This window comes from Gopherus evgoodei, chromosome 14, assembly GCF_007399415.2.
Source record: "Gopherus evgoodei ecotype Sinaloan lineage chromosome 14, rGopEvg1_v1.p, whole genome shotgun sequence".
In the NCBI taxonomy this organism is placed as follows: Eukaryota; Metazoa; Chordata; order Testudines; family Testudinidae; genus Gopherus; species Gopherus evgoodei.
The window spans coordinates 6329854-6346925 of NC_044335.1; the positions used below are offsets into that span (position 1 = coordinate 6329854).

General features: G+C 48.6%; 1 protein-coding gene across 1 annotated transcript in view; it reads left to right on the forward strand.

Annotated features, from left to right (window-relative positions):
• Nucleotides 1-17072, forward strand: part of KCNQ2 (potassium voltage-gated channel subfamily Q member 2) — a 130321-nt gene that overhangs the window by 73046 nt on the left and 40203 nt on the right. The window contains 3 exon segments of the mRNA XM_030533389.1: nucleotides 7421-7450; nucleotides 12887-12955; nucleotides 15801-15830. Coding sequence (XP_030389249.1) covers nucleotides 7421-7450; nucleotides 12887-12955; nucleotides 15801-15830 — 129 coding nt within the window.

Genomic DNA, 17072 nt, shown 5'->3' on the forward strand with positions numbered 1-17072 from the left:
CTCTGATTCCACCTAGACTGGTGGGGTAAAGAGAGGATGAGGCCCTGGGGCAGCCACATTAATTTTTATTGTCATGGTTCTCAGTCAGAAATTAAACAGGGCACACGTCTCTCTCTGGGGGCTTGAATGAGGCAAAGCCTCCCCTTCTGTGTCTCTTCAAATATTGAGACCGGATAATTGCTTGCAATAGGAGGGAAATGGCAACCCAAGGTAGATGTTGATGAAAAGAACAGTCACTGCAGCCCCTTCCTTGCAAGTGGACACATCCTGACAGTCATGACGCCGGGGACACACTGCTCCCAGCCTGAAATCCATGCTTGCCTTTGTGACATCGGATAACAGCATCTCTCAGACTGATAGCAGAGACATGTCAGTAGGCAGGACTGCCACAGCCCCAGTGAGTTCTCCTGCATCTTTAAGAGGAGAGCAGCAGAAAAGTTTGTTTCCAGACAACTGGTTTGGATGCCCAGGCATCTTCCATAGCTCTGACGCCAGGGTATACAGCTTACTTAAGACCTGAGGCTTGACCCATCCTATCAGAGGCCTGCGGATAAGTTTGACTTCCTAGCTTTGCCGGTATCAGACCTATAGGAGAAACTGCTTGTGTATGTAACAGCTCTGCCTGCATCCTGAACTGACCCTGCAGCTCACCCTGGGTAGGGGGGCAGTCTAGGGCTGCCAAGAGCCCAGCTAGCAGTGCCATCGTGCTGTCACACGGCCCGTCTGGGGCCCCATACACAACAGGCAGGGCTGCAGATGCTTCTCCTGGCAATTGGGAGGGGCTGTGGTGCCTGCTATCCAGGCAGCCTCTCTGCTGCCCCTGCTGAATCCAGGAGGAGGAGGAGGCAATCAGCAGGGACTGAAGGGGAAGGGCTCAAGGAGTGTCACCATGCTCTCCCAGCCAGCCCCCACCTACCCCCTCACTCTCCAGGCAACTCCCAGCCTCCATCTGTCCCCAGTCAGCCCCCCAGCCACTCCTCATACAGCCCTCACCTCTAATCCAGGCCTGAACCCCACACAGCACCCAGTCCACTCCTCACCCACCAGCCAGTCCCTGCACAGCCCTCTTCCCTACCCCCCCATGCACCTTGCAAACAGCCCTCAGCCCCCATCCTTCCCCTCGCAATCCCCAGACGCTGTCACTTCCCATACAGCTCTCAGCACCTACCCACCAGCCATCCTCTATGCAGCCCCCAGCTGATGCGCTGATCTTCAATCCCCAGAAAGCCAGCAGCACCCCAGCCACATGGCCAGGCAGCAAATGGGCCAGATCCCTCTCCCCGCAACTCACATCACTTGCAATTTCTCCCAAAGGTGTAAAATTCAGATTTCCAGGTGCACTGCCCCTCCCTCCCACCATGAGTAGCTCCACACACCTGGGAAAGACTGAAGAGCTGCAAGAAATAAATCTGATTTGCTTGGCCACAGGGCAGCGACCATATTTGAATGGCATCCGTGTCAGTTTGGCATGGTTTAAATGGAATGACCTCTTGCTAATACTAAGGCACCATTGAAGCTTAAGTGACCGCAGTTAGAGTGGGGATAGCTGGAGAGTGGCATACCCTTCAGGATCGGACTTGCAGATGCACTGATATTTCCCTAGGAAAATCCTGGGAAATCCTCAGAGTGAGGCATGATGCCCTGAAGAGAAGCTCACAAAAATAAGAATCCTTTTCAGCAGTCCCTCTCTGTCCTCTGTAGGTGGCGAAACAGACCGTGCTCCCCCGCCCCCACAGGCAGGCTCCACAATATGGCAATGCCAAGACGTGGGTTTTTTTTACGGTTTTCTCTTGATGCCAAAAATAGAACTGAGTGTCATTTTACACATCCAAGGCTTAACGTGCACTGCATGACCAGGCAGCATGTGCATCCCTGTCATTTTAATGTGCTTACCTGGAGCTACACAGGACGGTCTGTGATGCTGAATGAATCAACCGGGTTAGTTTCACAGTAGGAATTTATGGTGCCAGCCGTTGTCTTGTCATTCTCACTGTTGGGCATTGAGACAGCTCACAGATTTCTTATTTACCCCACTAGAGAATAGCATGATACAGTATTGGAACAGGAGGTCTGTTACCCCGGGGAGGAACTGTCAGACAGTAGAGCTGCCTATTAGAAATCTAAATCTGTTTCTCTTCACTCTGATTATTGGTGCATGTTGGAGTCCTAGCAGACAATCCAAATATGTTTCCTAGGGTGAGTGGGCCTGTCAGAAACCCTGCAGCCAGTCTGTTGATCCATTTTCAAAGTCCGCTGGAACTCACATTACTATTATGGTCAGCAAGTTTTGCACCGGATTCATTCCCTATATTTATTTATTTTAGTCGAAGACATTTATGAACAACTTTCAGTGTTTTATTTAAACAACCTCTTTCCCAATAGCATTGCACTCATTCATTAAGTCTCTCCCTCCCATCTCCTTGCCTTTAATTGAGGATAAATAATTCCTACTGAAGTCAGTTCTCAGCAAGGGTGAGGGCATTGGATCTGATCCAAAGTCTGTTGTGATCCATGCCAGCACAGCCATTGGTTTCAGTGGGCTCTGGATCAGGCCTGGAGGCTGTTTGAAAGAATAAGCCTATGGTCAGAGCCAGACATACAGTGAAACCCTTTTCAATGACTATTTGCTGAAGGAATTGATCTGTTAAAATCATTGCGTCACGTGGACCAAAAGCTGAAATTCTGGTGGAACGCTAATCTGGTCAGTTAAATGAAGACCTTTTGGATGCATTGAATTGAAATTTAGCCTATGAAAGAGTAGAGCCATCTTAAATAAAAACCCCTCAAGGATGAGAGTTACTCATGGTGGGTGGGGGTGGGGGATTGATGCAAGTCAATTAAGCACTGTTTGAGGGACAACTGCATGGTCTGTGGTCTCTGGAGGAGGTGTCACCACTAGTCCTGCACAGGCTGGCTCAGAGGGTGGAGCTGGAGGTGACTGAGGGCTTGTCTACATCAGAAAGTTGCAGCGCTGATGAGGGAGTTACAGCGCTGCAACTTAGGAGGTGTACACATCTGCAGGGCACCACCAGCGCTGCAACTCCCTGTTTGCAGCGCTGGCCGTACTCCCGTTTTGTCTCGGGTGTAGAGGATCCAGCGCTGGTGATCCAGCGCTGGTAATCAAGTATAGACACTTACCAGCGCTTTTCTTGACCTCCGTGGAATAAGCAGGTATCCCAGCATACCTGAGGAAGCCTCTGGTAATCAAGCTGGTCTCCTTCCCCGGCTTGCTCTCGCGTTCCCCGAACCCCGAGCAAGCAGGTCTCCTTCCCTGAGGTTTGCTGGGTGGTTCCGGGAACGCGAGAGCAAACCGCGGCGAAGCTGGTCTCCTTTCCCGGTTTGCTCTCGCGTTCCCCGAACAAGCAGGTCTCCTTCCCTGCGGTTTGCAGGGTGGTTCGGGGAACGCGAGAGCAAACCGCGGCGAAGCTGGTCTCCTCTCCCGGTTTGCTCTCGCGTTCCCCGAGCAAGCAGTTCTCCTTCCCTGCGGTTTGCAGGGTGGTTCGGGGAACGCGAGAGCAAACCGCGGCGAAGCTGGTCTCCTTTCCCGGTTTGCTCTCGCGTTCCCCGAACCTCCGTGCAAGCAGGTCTCCTTCCCTGCGGTTTGCAGGGTGGTTCGGGGAACGCGAGAGCAAACCGCGGCGAAGCTGGTCTCCTTTCCCGGTTTGCTCTCGCGTTCCCCGAACCTCCGTGCAAGCAGGTCTCCTTCCCTGCGGTTTGCAGGGGGGTTCGGGGACGCGAGAGCAAACCGCGGCGAAGCTGGTCTCCTTCCCCGGTTTGCTCTCACGTTCCCCGAACCCGTGCAAGCAGGTCTCCTTCCCTGCGGTTTGCAGGGGGGTTCGGGGAACGCGAGAGCAAACCGCGGAGAAGCTGGTCTCCTTCCCTGGTTTGCTCTCGCGTTCCCCGAACCTCCGTGCAAGCAGGTCTCCTTCCCTGCGGTTTGCAGGGCGGTTCGGGGAACGCGAGAGCAAACCGCGGCGAAGCTGGTCTCCATTCCCGGTTTGCTCTCGCGTTCCCCGAACCCGTGCAAGCAGGTCTCCTTCCCTGCGGTTTGCAGGGGGGTTCGGGGAACGCGAGAGCAAACCGCGGGGAAGCTGGTCTCCTTCCCCGGTTTGCTCTCGCGTTCCCCGAACCCCCCTTGAAGCCGCCCAACAGCGCTGCAGTGTGGCCACATCTAACACCACTTGCAGCGCTGGTTGCTGTAAGTGTGGCCACTCTGCAGCGCTGGCCCTATACAGCTGTACTAATACAGCTGTAACAACCAGCGCTGCAAAATTGTAGATGTAGACATGGCCTAAGAGTTAGGGACATTTGAATACATGGGTTCACTGGCTATCACACCCCTCACAAATGATGGCCATTATTGAATCCCTGGGGCTGAAGCCCAATGCATTTTCCCTGCATTGGGGTGGGTAGATTTTGTCTCCAGTTCACTTTCCTCTCCCACTGAATTTCACCTGCATAAATCCTGATTATTGTGCTGTGTGCAGGTACAGTGAATGTCACCCAAAAGGTCAAAAGAAAACCATGACCCGCCAATATGTTACATATGGCCTAAGCCATGTAGTTTGGAGCCAGATCTGAATGTGGAACAAGATCTGATGAACTTCCCCAAATGGCAGGTCTGCATGTCTAGGGATTTGGTTTGCACCTTGTTAGTGGTTAACAGGTTTCGATTGTACTACAGTTTTTAAATGTAGCAATACTGTCATTACTGTGAAGTCCCACATAACACCATATCCAGGGGAGTATGTGTGATTGGGAGGTTATAGACATGGGACTGGGAGCCAGGACAGCAGAGTTCTGTTCTCAGCGCTATCCCTGGCTTGTGGTGCAATCTTGGAAAAGTCACTTACTGTAACCTCTTCATAACAAAATCTCTGACTGTAAATGGGGATTATAAACCTGGCCTCAGATGGGTGTCGGCAGTATTAATAAATGTTTGTAAACCATCAGAGATCCTGTTATTATAGTTGCTAAATTGACACGTTCCAGGGTGTGCTATTTAACCAAAATTACCATGATATAAATGAACCACCGAAGTGCTGCTGCCTAATGTGCCCGACATATTGGATAAAACACCGTGCCAGCAAAGCTTCATTTGTGCAAGGGATGAGCCCCGGCACCTCTGGGCCTGGCAGTTCCTAGCCCCGGCAACTCTCGGCCTGGCAGTTCCAAGCCCCGGCACCTCTCAGCCTGGCAGTTCCTAGCCTCCCCCCCAGCACCTCTGGGCCTGGCAGTTCCTAGCCCCCGCCCCTGTCCCCAGCACCTCTGGGCCTGGCAGTTCCTAGCCTCCCACCCCTCCTAGCACCTCTGGGTCTGGCAGTTCCTAGCCTCCCCCCCCCAGCACCTCTGGGCCTGGCAGTTCCTAGCCTCCCCCCCAGCACCTCTGGGCCTGGCAGTTCCTAGCCCCCGCCCCTGTCCCCAGCACCTCTGGGCCTGGCAGTTCCTAGCCTCCCACCCCTCCTAGCACCTCTGGGTCTGGCAGTTCCTAGCCTCCCCCCCCAGCACCTCTGGGCCTGGCAGTTCCTAGCCTCAGCACCTCTCAGCTTGGCAGTTCCTAGCCTCCTCCCCCCCCCAGCACCTCTGGGCCTGGAAGTTCGTAGCCCCCCACCTCCCCCAGCACCTCTGGGCCTGGCAGTTCATAGCCCCAGCACCACTGGGCCTGACAGTTAATAGCCCCCTGGCACCTTTGAGCCTGGCAGTTCATAGTCGTCTCGTCCCGTCCCCACCCCAGGCACCTCTGGGCTGGGCAGTTCAGAGCCCCCTGGTGCCTCTGGCCACATCAGTTATCAAAGTTAGCAAAATTGCTTGTGCCCTGGCACCTCTTTCATTACAAATTGAACACTGGGTGTCAGTGTCACTCATCCGATGTGATACATCTCTGAAATTCTCCTGGATGCTGCACAGAAACATCAGTAGCCTTCCACAGTGAATGATTTAATGTATGGGGTTCCCTCTATAATGTATCACCTCCCATGTCAATATCCCTTGAAATCTGTTAGGCTAAGCTCAGTACAAATTGGTTTTTTTTCCTCCTTAAAAAAAAGGGACGGGGGGTTAACTTTATATTCTGGCTGTAGCTTTCATCACACACAGAGGCACAGTGTCTTCTCTGCCCTCTTCTACACACTTCCCTAAGGAATTGATACATTATTTCAAACTGGCGAATGAAATAAAAATATAAGTCAGTGATGGCATGCCACATGGCCTGAGATGACACAGGACAGCCCTGCTGTGGGTTACCTGCTGTAATCTAGCGGATGCATAAGTCTGTCTTGGATGTGGGTATGAGGAAGTGGGTATTTCCTCCGTGTGGTGAATTGTGGTGACTGATACCTGGGCACAAAGCAGGTAGGTTGGCATTGGCACATCTTTTGCTCACATTGTGCTGCTTATTCCTCAAGAAGTAGCTGTCAGCAGGAGCCCTTTGACACGGGTTTACATGTCTTCTCGATGTTGCTCCCACAAAGAATGGATTGTTTCATACTGGACAATTATTACATACGTCTTGGGGGAACATCAGATTTCTCACTGCAATGACCTACTGCAGTAGAGTTAGGCCTACTTCTTTTGAGAGGATATTTTATTCCCTAGGAAAATCTAAAATTGAACCCTTACACTCAAAGTATGTCAATACCAAAGTTCAAATAAATAAAACGTGTGAAACATATGGATACATGCCAATATTGAGTGCATAGAAAAGCACATTGTAATGGGCATTTAATGTACATGCTAATACACCCAGACAGCAGAAACTTTTGTGTAAATTTGTAACCAGATTTGTTTAAAAGGACTGTGTCCATCACCACCAGTTATAACAATACCCAGCTCTCGACTCCATTATTATCCCTGATGGGAATGCTCTCCCTGTGTGTTGGCATTCAGAAGGTATAAATCAATGGCCGTAGAGATATGCTTGTAGTATGGAATTAATGTAGGTCCTCTGAACCTCATTCTCAGATACATTGAACCCAGGAGAGGGTGCTTCTGGAGAGGTGCCTCATTAGTCAGCATTTCAGAGTGAGGAGATCATGTGATTCCAGGAAGAGGCCCCAGCATTTTGCTGACAGAGTGTAACAATTCCCCCAGGGAATGTCTGCAAAAGGTTGGAGGTTTCTACATTTTTTGCCTCAATCTCTTTTGCCCACTTTTGCTTTCTGAGCAAACACTAGACTAGCCATTATTGAAGGTGATACAGATATGCAGCAATTTGTAGTCCTACTGAGGTTGGGAATGCTGGAGCCAGTTCAGATTTGCCAGCCACCCGTAAGCCTGCTTCACAGTACACTTGCTCATTGAAATACAGGTAGCTCACATGCTAATTTTCTTTCTTCTGTTTCTTTTCTCCCTCCCTCCACCCCTTTTGCTGTTTTTCTTTCTCTGACCCCTTTTGTTTTCTTTGGTGAAAACACTTGAAAAGCTCGCAAACGCAAACCTATGGTGCCTCCAGGTATGAATTGCATGTGAATCTGAAACCATGTGTTATGTCACTCCTCCTTCGTCTGGGACCATAACATGCTAAGCTTGTAATACAACCAAACCCCTGTTTTTTTTGGTGGTTTTTTTTTTTTTTAAAAAAAGCTCAAAAATCAACCTCCCTGCTCAGCTGTCTGTAGGCTAATTCCATGCATCTTCATCAACAGTCTAGCTGGTGGTTTGCACAAGAGTTGGGAAACTGTACATCTAAGTGGCAATCTCAGGAAGGAGAACAGGAGGTTTCTCAATGAGCTTGGTTTTCTTAGCTCAGGTTATGAGCATCTTCAAATTCATAGGACAGTTAACAAGAAAACTCCCTGTTCTTTTCTGCCCTTTTCCCAGCCTTTTTTTTCTTATTTCCATCTCTCAACTTTTCCTCTCCAACCCTCTCTTATCCCAATCCACTCTTTGTTGTAGCAGCTGTGGCCACTAGCTATGAATGAAGATATGTTAAACCAAAATGACTGTTTTTGACTGCACCTGACAGCCTGTGCTGGTTTTTGAAAGGGCAGTTTAACCTCAACAAGGTTTATGAGAGTTATTGGCAATTCAGTAGGTGATGCTTTTCCCTCTGAGTCAGAGCTAGAGCTGAGTGAACTGTTTGCAATAAATAATTCATTCAGTGAGTCTAACCTTTTGGGGTAGTTCAGGTTGAAAGGATCTATATATGATACATGTAAAAGATTTATTATGAATAAATATGATCTCAGTGGCTACTAAAAGTGGATTTTCGAATCACAGGATATGTTATACATGAAGAAATCCCAAAGGAAAGTAAATACTTATTTTAAGAAGGAGAACAGTGATCACCTATTTGCTGCTTTGCATTTCAAAATTGCAGGCCTGATTCTGTTCTCTGTTACGACAGTGTAAAACTACGTAAACTCCATTGATGTCAATCTGATTGAAGGCCTGTTTTTCCAAACCCAGTCTGAGTTTTTGCAGTTGCACGTTCTACAGCCACAGTGAACTGCTGTCACATTTTTGTCCCTGCAGTTAATTTACAGGAAAAAAGCAACAATGAACTGCAGGTACAGAGTTGTAGATATACTTCACTGCGGCACAGAATGGAAGCTCGGTTTGAAAATCAGGCCTTTACTCTTGTATAGTTGAGACAAAAAACTGGCCTCTTGTTTGCATTCCATAAAATAAAGATATTTACAAACTTCCCAAAGTTGGAAAATTTATGAAGAGCTGTTCAGGTCAGAGCCACAAAGTCATACTTCAGAAAATAGTTTATTTTACAGGACACATACTTTACCTCAATTGTTATATTTTAGCCATAGCAACAATTACAAACCAACTGCCTGGTTATTTTTATCTTGAATGCCATATAGGCTATTGACTTCATTGGAATAAGGATCAGGCCCCACTAGCTACAGTACATAACAATTTTGCAGAGACTAAGTGGAATTTAAATAAGAAAACCCTATGCAAGTTACTGGGCCCAAACTTCCGCCAGCCTCAAATTGGCCCTTTAACTTTGCATGTGCACTTTTGCCTACACTGACAATAGTGCTCAGAGTACCCATATTTCAGTGCATAATGAGTCTATGCATTTTTGCAAGCAGAATCAGTTGCATACGCAAACATGGGCATCCAAAAATCAGGGACTGCAGCTGAAAATTCATGTGCATACAATGCCAGATCCTCAGCTGGTGTAAATCAGCATAGCTCTATCAACACCAACAAAGATCCGGCTCATAGTGCCCAATTCTGAAATCCTTACTCACATGAGTAATTCCATTGAAGTCAATGGGACTGATTGTGTGAGTAAAAGCTGTAAGACTGGGTTCCTCATCAATTTTGTGTATATCATTCTCTGTCCCATAAAGACAAAACCACAATGCAAAGGAGGGTTCATTGCAAGTGTGGGTTCCTCTCAGAGACAGGACTTGCTGCATCTTGGGCCTCTCACGGTACCATGCTGTCCACCCAGCTCTGACATCCACTTCTTCTCATCTGTCTGTTGCTCAGTCTTTCTCACTCCCTGGGGCTGCATTATGAAATAATGACTATCAGTTCTGTGTGTGTGTGTGCGTGCGCACTGCCTTGTCCAGCTGTCTTCCCCGTGTTGTGTTTTGCAATGGTATCGTATTTTTTTTTTGTGGAGGGCTTTGAGGCATGAGAACCCTACCGCCCTGGCTCTGTTATGCTTGAATATTTGTGCTTCCAGCAACAGTAATTTTGTGCTCTTTTGCTGGGGTTTGGGAATGCCTGATGTTAGTGTTGTGTTTCTTGTGATGTATCAACAAGAGCAGAATGGTCAATTTGATGAGAAAGATGAGACGATTCACTCTGGAGCCACAAGTACAAACCAATGGCGCCTGTGCAGCGAGCAGGAGTTCTAACAGTGCTGTGCTGGGTACCATGAGCTCTGTGTAGTAGTGTACCTTGGTGCATGCATCCTCTTGCCTTGCTGGTCTTTAAACATGCATCCTTCAAGCAAGTGAAACAAATGTTGGGATAAGAGAGAGAAAATGTCAAACACCACAATCTCAGGGTCTTTTCCACGTCCTAGCACAAAACACAACACCCTACTTCACACAAAATTCTCTTCCACTTGAGCACATTCAGGGGACCTCTGTACTGCAGCTGTGTGCGGCGTGTGCCTCCCAACCTGGGTGGACAGACCCACTCTAGCTCAGCCTGAGCTGTGCACTAAAAATAGCAATGTAGGACTTTGCAGCTCTGGCAGTAGTGTGGCCTAGCAGCCTGAGTACAAGCCCGCCTGACCCCCTGGGTCAAGGGTCCCCAACCTGGTGCCCACGGGCGTGCGGGGGCATCTAAATGCACCCGCGTCCTGGCCAGCAATCGAGCATCGAGTGGCAGCCAGCAAATCTCTTGTCCTGCACCGCTCACCACAGCCCCCATTAGCCCGGAGCAGCGAACTGCGGCCAGTGGGAGCCGCGATCGGCCGAACTTGCAGACTCAGCAGGTAAACACACCGGCCCGGCCAGCCAGGGGCTTTCCCTGAACAAGTGGCATCCCCAGTTTGAGAACCACTGCTTTAGGTGGAAAAAAAAAACTGGCTGATCATAAGCTGCATGTAAAGGAAGCCAGGCCAAATTTTCAGGCCCTATTTTTATGTCAACCTCTTTAGAAACTTTATGATCACCTCCGTTTTGTGCACACAATAACCCAACTGTTACATTCACTGAGTAGATCATTGTGTTTTTAAATGTGAGTTTTGTACATGCAGCACACGTGCTCTTGTAATCGTGTGTTCAGTCAAGCAAGACCGCTGAAAATGCTGCCCTTATAATTTAAACCTGCTGAAGAACCCTGTCCATAGTTATGCCCTGCTTTGTTCCAGGATTGACTGAGCAAGTGCATAAGAAACGTGGACCAGTGTCTATGACCAGTGTGATAGCTTATCTGGGAAGGACAGGTGCATCCAATCCATGTGGAACATCTAAGTGCTGTAATGCTTCTTGCCCTGTAATGAGTAAACATCAGTCCTGCAACTGCTGACAGCTAATGCAGAATCTCCGTTACTTGAAGTGTCGAGCCTAGTTTTAGATCTGAACTGCTGGGCCATATCATGCCCATGCAGGAGATACTTCACAGTTCTTGCTCTTTTTGCCAGGAGTCTGGATGTATCACAGAAGTGGCCATCTGAGAGAACATTGTGGAGGAAGGTGCAACTTGCTTCGATGCTCTGCCCTCCTTAGTTGCTTACTGCATTGATGTTCTGATGTTAGAAACTGCCCTCCCCTACATGCTGTGAGTGGCACATTTGTAAGGAAGCCAGACAGCTGCCATGTAGGAGGTGCTGTATATGTTGAGGAGGGGGCAGCAGTCCAGAGTGGGTGACTGTCCTTTGAATGAGCATAAATTCCTTGATGTGCTGCCTTTGAATGTCAAGAGCTGCTAAGGGTCTGGCTAGCTAGGACTTGTCTACACTGCCACCTAAGCCAAGGTAACATGTTGTTCAGGGGTGTGATGTGCTCCTGCTTCCACCTCTCATTGAGGTGGAGTAATTATGTCGACAGGAGAGCGCTCACCTAGCGACATAGGGTGTCTTCACTAGACGCGCTTCATCAGCGCAGCTGCACCAGTGTAGCATGATAGTGAAGACAAGCTCTTACACCCATTCCAGGCTTAGCTAGCTGGGATCTGGGCCCATTTATTTCAGACGAGTATAAATACTTTGAGACTTGTCATAGGCAGGACGGAGGGTTACCTGTGCTGATTTCATGCCGTCTGGGAAGATATGCTGGAAGGAGCAGTTTCAGATATTGACAAGGGCACATCAGGGTTGTGCAAATAAAGTCTCAATAAGCATCTGGATTAATCCCATCAGCCCCTGACCCTGAGCGCAGAGTCCCTGAGCAGATGCTTGAGTGGATGCTGTTCTTTCCAGTCAAGTGTGTCTTTTACGGAGACGAATCCCATCTCTTGACATTTCCAGTCTGCTTCTCTCGCAGTTGAGAACTCGACTGTGAATATCAATGTAAAACATTTATAGAGCCATCCTCAGATCCCTACAGTTTTCATGAATTCACAATAGCACTCTTTCTGCCCTTTACATAAACGTCTCTCCGACGCTTCTGCTAGCTGATATAAGTGTGGGCAGCACAGTTAATACCTGCTGTGCCATTGCAACTCAGTGGGTTTTATGTTGTTAGAAAGATAAAGCCAGAGAGGCAGAATTTTTCATGAACCAATGGATGATCAGGGTGGTAGGGTCAGTCTTTTTCTGTAAGTTTCAGATCACAGATGAGGAGGAAACCTCAGTTCTACCCTAAGATACAAGGCGTATCATACATTTATTTTGTCTTCACCGGGACTGGACACATGAAGTATGAATCAAACATTCAACCAAATTCAAAGCTGGACTGAGCATTCGTTTAAAGTTTTCAAAACTGCTGCCAGTTTCCTTGGATACTCGCAGCCTCTGGGAGCCTGTCTCCCCTCACACTGTAAGGTTCTTCCTCCAGGATATCCCCAATTTCTGGAGTTCTGCCCCCTGGCAACAGGACCATACAACACTGTACTTTGAGTTCTGCCAGCTGTAGTCTCGGGGGCCTGCTTGGAACCTCTAACAAAGTAGGACCAACTGCTAAACAACATACAATAAACACCTGCCTTGCCAAACGTAATAGTACTGTATAGGAACACTGGCCACTGCTCAACTTCAGAGAGTTTAGAGATACAAGAATGCCGACGAAATTTCTCTCTCTTTCTCTCGCTCTCCTGCTATCTCTCCTGCACCTATCTTTGAGCACTTTGAAAAGTGCCCTTAGAGGTCCAATCCCTGTTCGTTCTCCTGAAGCCGCCCAGTGTTTGCAAACCCCGACACGAAGCTCAGGTTGGTTGAAAGTAAATGGGTGGGGAAGTTCCCGAGACAGGAAGTTGTGATGTTGTCTCTGCCTGAACATCACCATCTCTCCTTTTCTCACTTTAGACTCATCCCACCTCTGAACCAGCTGGAACTCCTCAGGAACCTGAAGAGCAAATCGGGACTGACTTTCAGGTTAGCAACAGAGCTGGGAGAGCTCAGAAAACACCCAGCTGGCAAACCAATTTCCTTCCTTCCTTCCTTCCTTCCTTCCTTCCTTCCTTCCTTCCTTCCATGGTATGTGCACAGCCCTGGAGAATTCTGTGTACCTGGATGCTGCCATATAATGGGTTATATGGTGCCTTGGCTCCCATCCCTCCCCCCAGGTGATGCTTGTAAATGCCTTTGCTGGACCCTTTCCTGCATCATCTTCTATTAAACATTGTCTGGATGTTGAGCTGACAACAGAAAGAAATATGTCACGAGGTAAAGCCTGGAGTTGATTCCTGTAGTTGATGTAGATAAGAGATACAGGGCCTGATTCTCCTCTCACATACACCAGGATAACTCCACTGACTTGGGTGTAGTTACACCCAATTTTCACTGGTGTGAGAGGAGTCCTTACTTAGCATGCTGCTCTTTCTGCAGCCCAATAAATCCCCCACCTCTGCTGCTCCCTCAGAACCAATAAGGTTGAATTAGTAACCCAGAAATGGAAGGGACGTTCACTGTGAACTGTCTTCCCCCAGCCACAAAGCTTGGATGCTATTTGCAGATTTATTTTTCTTTCCTTAACTAGCCAGGTGAAAAACACTAGTCAATGGATATTAATCAATGTAAATCAGAAGCTTCCAACTCATTTTTGATAGGCCCCCTATGATAAATTAGAAATGACCACACCTGGAAGGACTATCCCACTGCAATTTATATCTTCAGAGTGAATTGGGGGGGAGGAGGGTCCTCTTGTAATTTTTTTTTTAAATAAGGCTCCCTACCCTGATGGACTGTGATCCCCTACGGAGGAGGGGTCCCTGGAAGGTAGAGTAACTGCACTTACTAAGAGTGGTTCCCGCTTTGGCTACCTGGCCAGACTGAGCAAAGTGCTGAAGGGGGTTGGGGCTTTTCAAGACCTCTGGAGTTATCTCATGTTTCAGAAAATTTGCTAAAGCATCAGAAGCTTAACACACCTGACTAAAGGCCTTTATAATTTGGATATTTAATCCCATGATTGGGCGTGGCACCTGGCTTGTTTGTAAATGGCACCTGTGTTATGCTCCCCCAGGCCTTGTATCATGGCTGCTCTCCTTCTGCTTGGGTATTTAGATGGGACTCTCTTCAGAGCTCATCAATACCACTTTTTAACTACCTAAAATGGTCACGGCTGAGTAGAGCCAGGCCCAGGAGATCTGCATTTGTATTTCCACTTGCGTTTTAGGAAATCTGTCCCTGAATTTGCAGCAGAACTTCCCCAGAGCAATCTGGTATTCTGGCTCAGGCAAATCCCCACTCACTGGGGCACGTGTGTTGCTCCCTCTCTCCCAAGGACCAAGTGAGCTGCCTCTGCAGCATTCTCAGTCCCTGCCAGCCTGGAGAATGGGAGATGGGGACCAGAAATCAAATGAAGCGCTCCTGGGTGGAAACGCAAAGAACAGCCACTAGGCGACCAGGCCATTTTTCATTATTTTTTTGTTGGGAGAGAGAAGTTCCTGAATCTCATATGAGCCCTGGGTGAGTTTTTCAGCCTGGCCTTAGCTTGGCCTCTGGTTTTGTGCCTGAAATTGTAGAGATGCCATTTAGTTCAATTTGTCCTTTATGCCCTTGATTTACTGGGGCAATCGCGTATTTAAACATCTAAATGACATGCAGCAACTGCATCCCCAAATTGCCAGAGTTTGAAAACATGGCTCCTCTCTCTCTCTCTCTCTCTCTCTCTCTCAACGAGCAGTTGCCAAAGATAATTTTTCATGTGGACCTTTAGCCACAGCTGAGGCTCCTGCAGGAGCTGGAAAAAGAGTGCTGTGCACCTTCCAGCCAACCCCGCTCCCCAAACTTCTGCACTGCTGACCCACTGGATGGGGCAGATGCATCGATGAAGCAACATCTCCTAGAGTTAGTGTAACAGGCCCGCATGAGCCAGGGCATCCCGCAGAACAGACTTGCCTTAATTTTACAGAAAGATAAATTAACACTACTCACAATGGCCACCTGGACATTAATCATAACATAAAAAAACCAGCCCTTTGTTGAGTGAGGCAAAATGGTGTTAGAGCTAGGGCCCTGATAGGCCAGGTTTGTTAAGTTTAAGAGAGGGAGAGCCTGCCTTCCCTGTCACAGCTTCACCCAGAACTGGTCCTTGAAAGAAGCAGCCAATTCTTTTTATCTTACTTGCTGAGCCCTGATTGGCTTCTGCCTGCCCCCAGTCCTTCTAACTGCAGGAGGGTCAAGTCTCATTGGCTCCACCGGCAGCTGACCCTGGGAGATCTCTGTAGATAATTCCTAGAGGTCCAAACTCACTTTTCATCATTTCCAAAAGGACCACATTGTAGAGAGGGATGTGCAAAGGTTGGGCAAGGCCTCTGGTAGGGGGCAGCAAATGCTGGCTACACCCCATCAAAGTCAGTTCTATGCCCAAGAGCTGAGAGGAAAGTTTATTAAAGGTCTATGAAAGTCCTGGGGAGTTGTTCAGAAACAAACTCGGGGGGCCAAATTTTCAAAGGAGCGTAACCATGCGCTGTCCCGCACTGCTCATGCAAGTGGTGTAACCGCAGGGCTCCATAGGAATCTGTGTGCATAAAGAGGTGGGTTTTGTGACATTTTGACCCTATACATCTCGTGTGTCTCCTCCCAAGGTGGTGTGAGTCTGCGGCTATGTTCTCTCCAGTCCGGAAGCCCCAGGAGTAAGTGCTCCATGCCCTCCCTTCTATCCACCTCACTTAGTTGTACTGTTTGGTACTGTCCTTTTGTTATGTTTTAACAGTGAATGCAGCAGCATCCTTCCTACCTGACACCACTGATAATGTACTATTGCTTCTGTTTAAAGGAAAGAGCAGCAGCCTGAGCCATCACCCAGGTCTGTATCACTGCCAACATGTCATTCCCATGCTTTACATGTACATGAGAGTGTGCGCACTATGTATGCCTGTAACCAACAAGGAGCTGAGCGCCATTAAAACCAGCATAGTGGCTTGTACATGCTTATTCTGCGCTGTGGGACATGTCTCTGTGTGTCATACATATATGTAATGCTGGGCCTTAAATCAGATTTTCCTTCTTCGCAGTATACCTTGACTATATTTTGTAGCTATGTGTATGGATAGTGTTTAAGGGGGCTGTGCTGGCAGCAGATGAAGTTTGAGGTGTGTCAAATTTGCCCTCAGAAATGTATTGTCACAGACTGATGTCTTCTGAGTTTTTGGCAAATGAGTGTCCAGGATACATGGGAAAAGGGGACTGTTTTATGCCTCTCTTTCCTCCGCCTGTTTCCAGAATCCTGGAGCTGAAATAACAATGTAGACCCAATTTTAACACTTTATGTTCTGTTCCCCTGCCACTGCATGTCCCATGACTGAAGCCCAAGCCTGGCTCTGCCTTTCTTTCAGCCCCTGTACCAGAAAACCAGAGCATGTTCAGCCAGACACCCTCAGAACTCTCCCAGGCCATGGAGTTTGGAGAAATGGAGCATTGCCTACGTCCACTGGCCCTCCATGCCATGCAATCGCTTTGTACGTCAACAGCTCCAAATACTTCCCAGCACTCCCCTGTTAGCCCTTCTTACCAGAACCTGTTGTGTGCAATAACTGATTATACTCTATGGACTCAATCCCATAGTCCAGGGGTCAGCAACCTCTGGCATGTGGCTCGCTAAGGTAAGCACCCTGGCGGGCCGGGCCGGGCCAGGCCGGGCCGGGCCGGGCCAGTTTGTTTACCTGCTGCATCATCAGGTTTGGCTGATCACATCTCCCATTGGCCGCGGTTCACCGTCCCAGGCCAACGTGGGCTGAGGGAAGCAGTGCGGGCGAGGGATGTGATGGCAAGGGTTCCCACCACCCCCATTGGCCTGGGACAGCGAACTGCGGCCAATGGGAGCCGTGATTGGCCGAACCTGACGATGCGGCAGATAAACAAACTGGCTGGCCCACCAGGGTGCTTACCCTCGTGAGCCGCATGCCAGAGGTTGCCATCCCGTGCCATAGCCTTTACTCATTGACTTCAGGTGGAGTTTTGCATGAATAAGGAAAGCTTCAAGATTTGGCCCAATATAATTAAAGAGCACAGGCATAATATTTTATACCTTTTTCAAAGCATCTCTGCA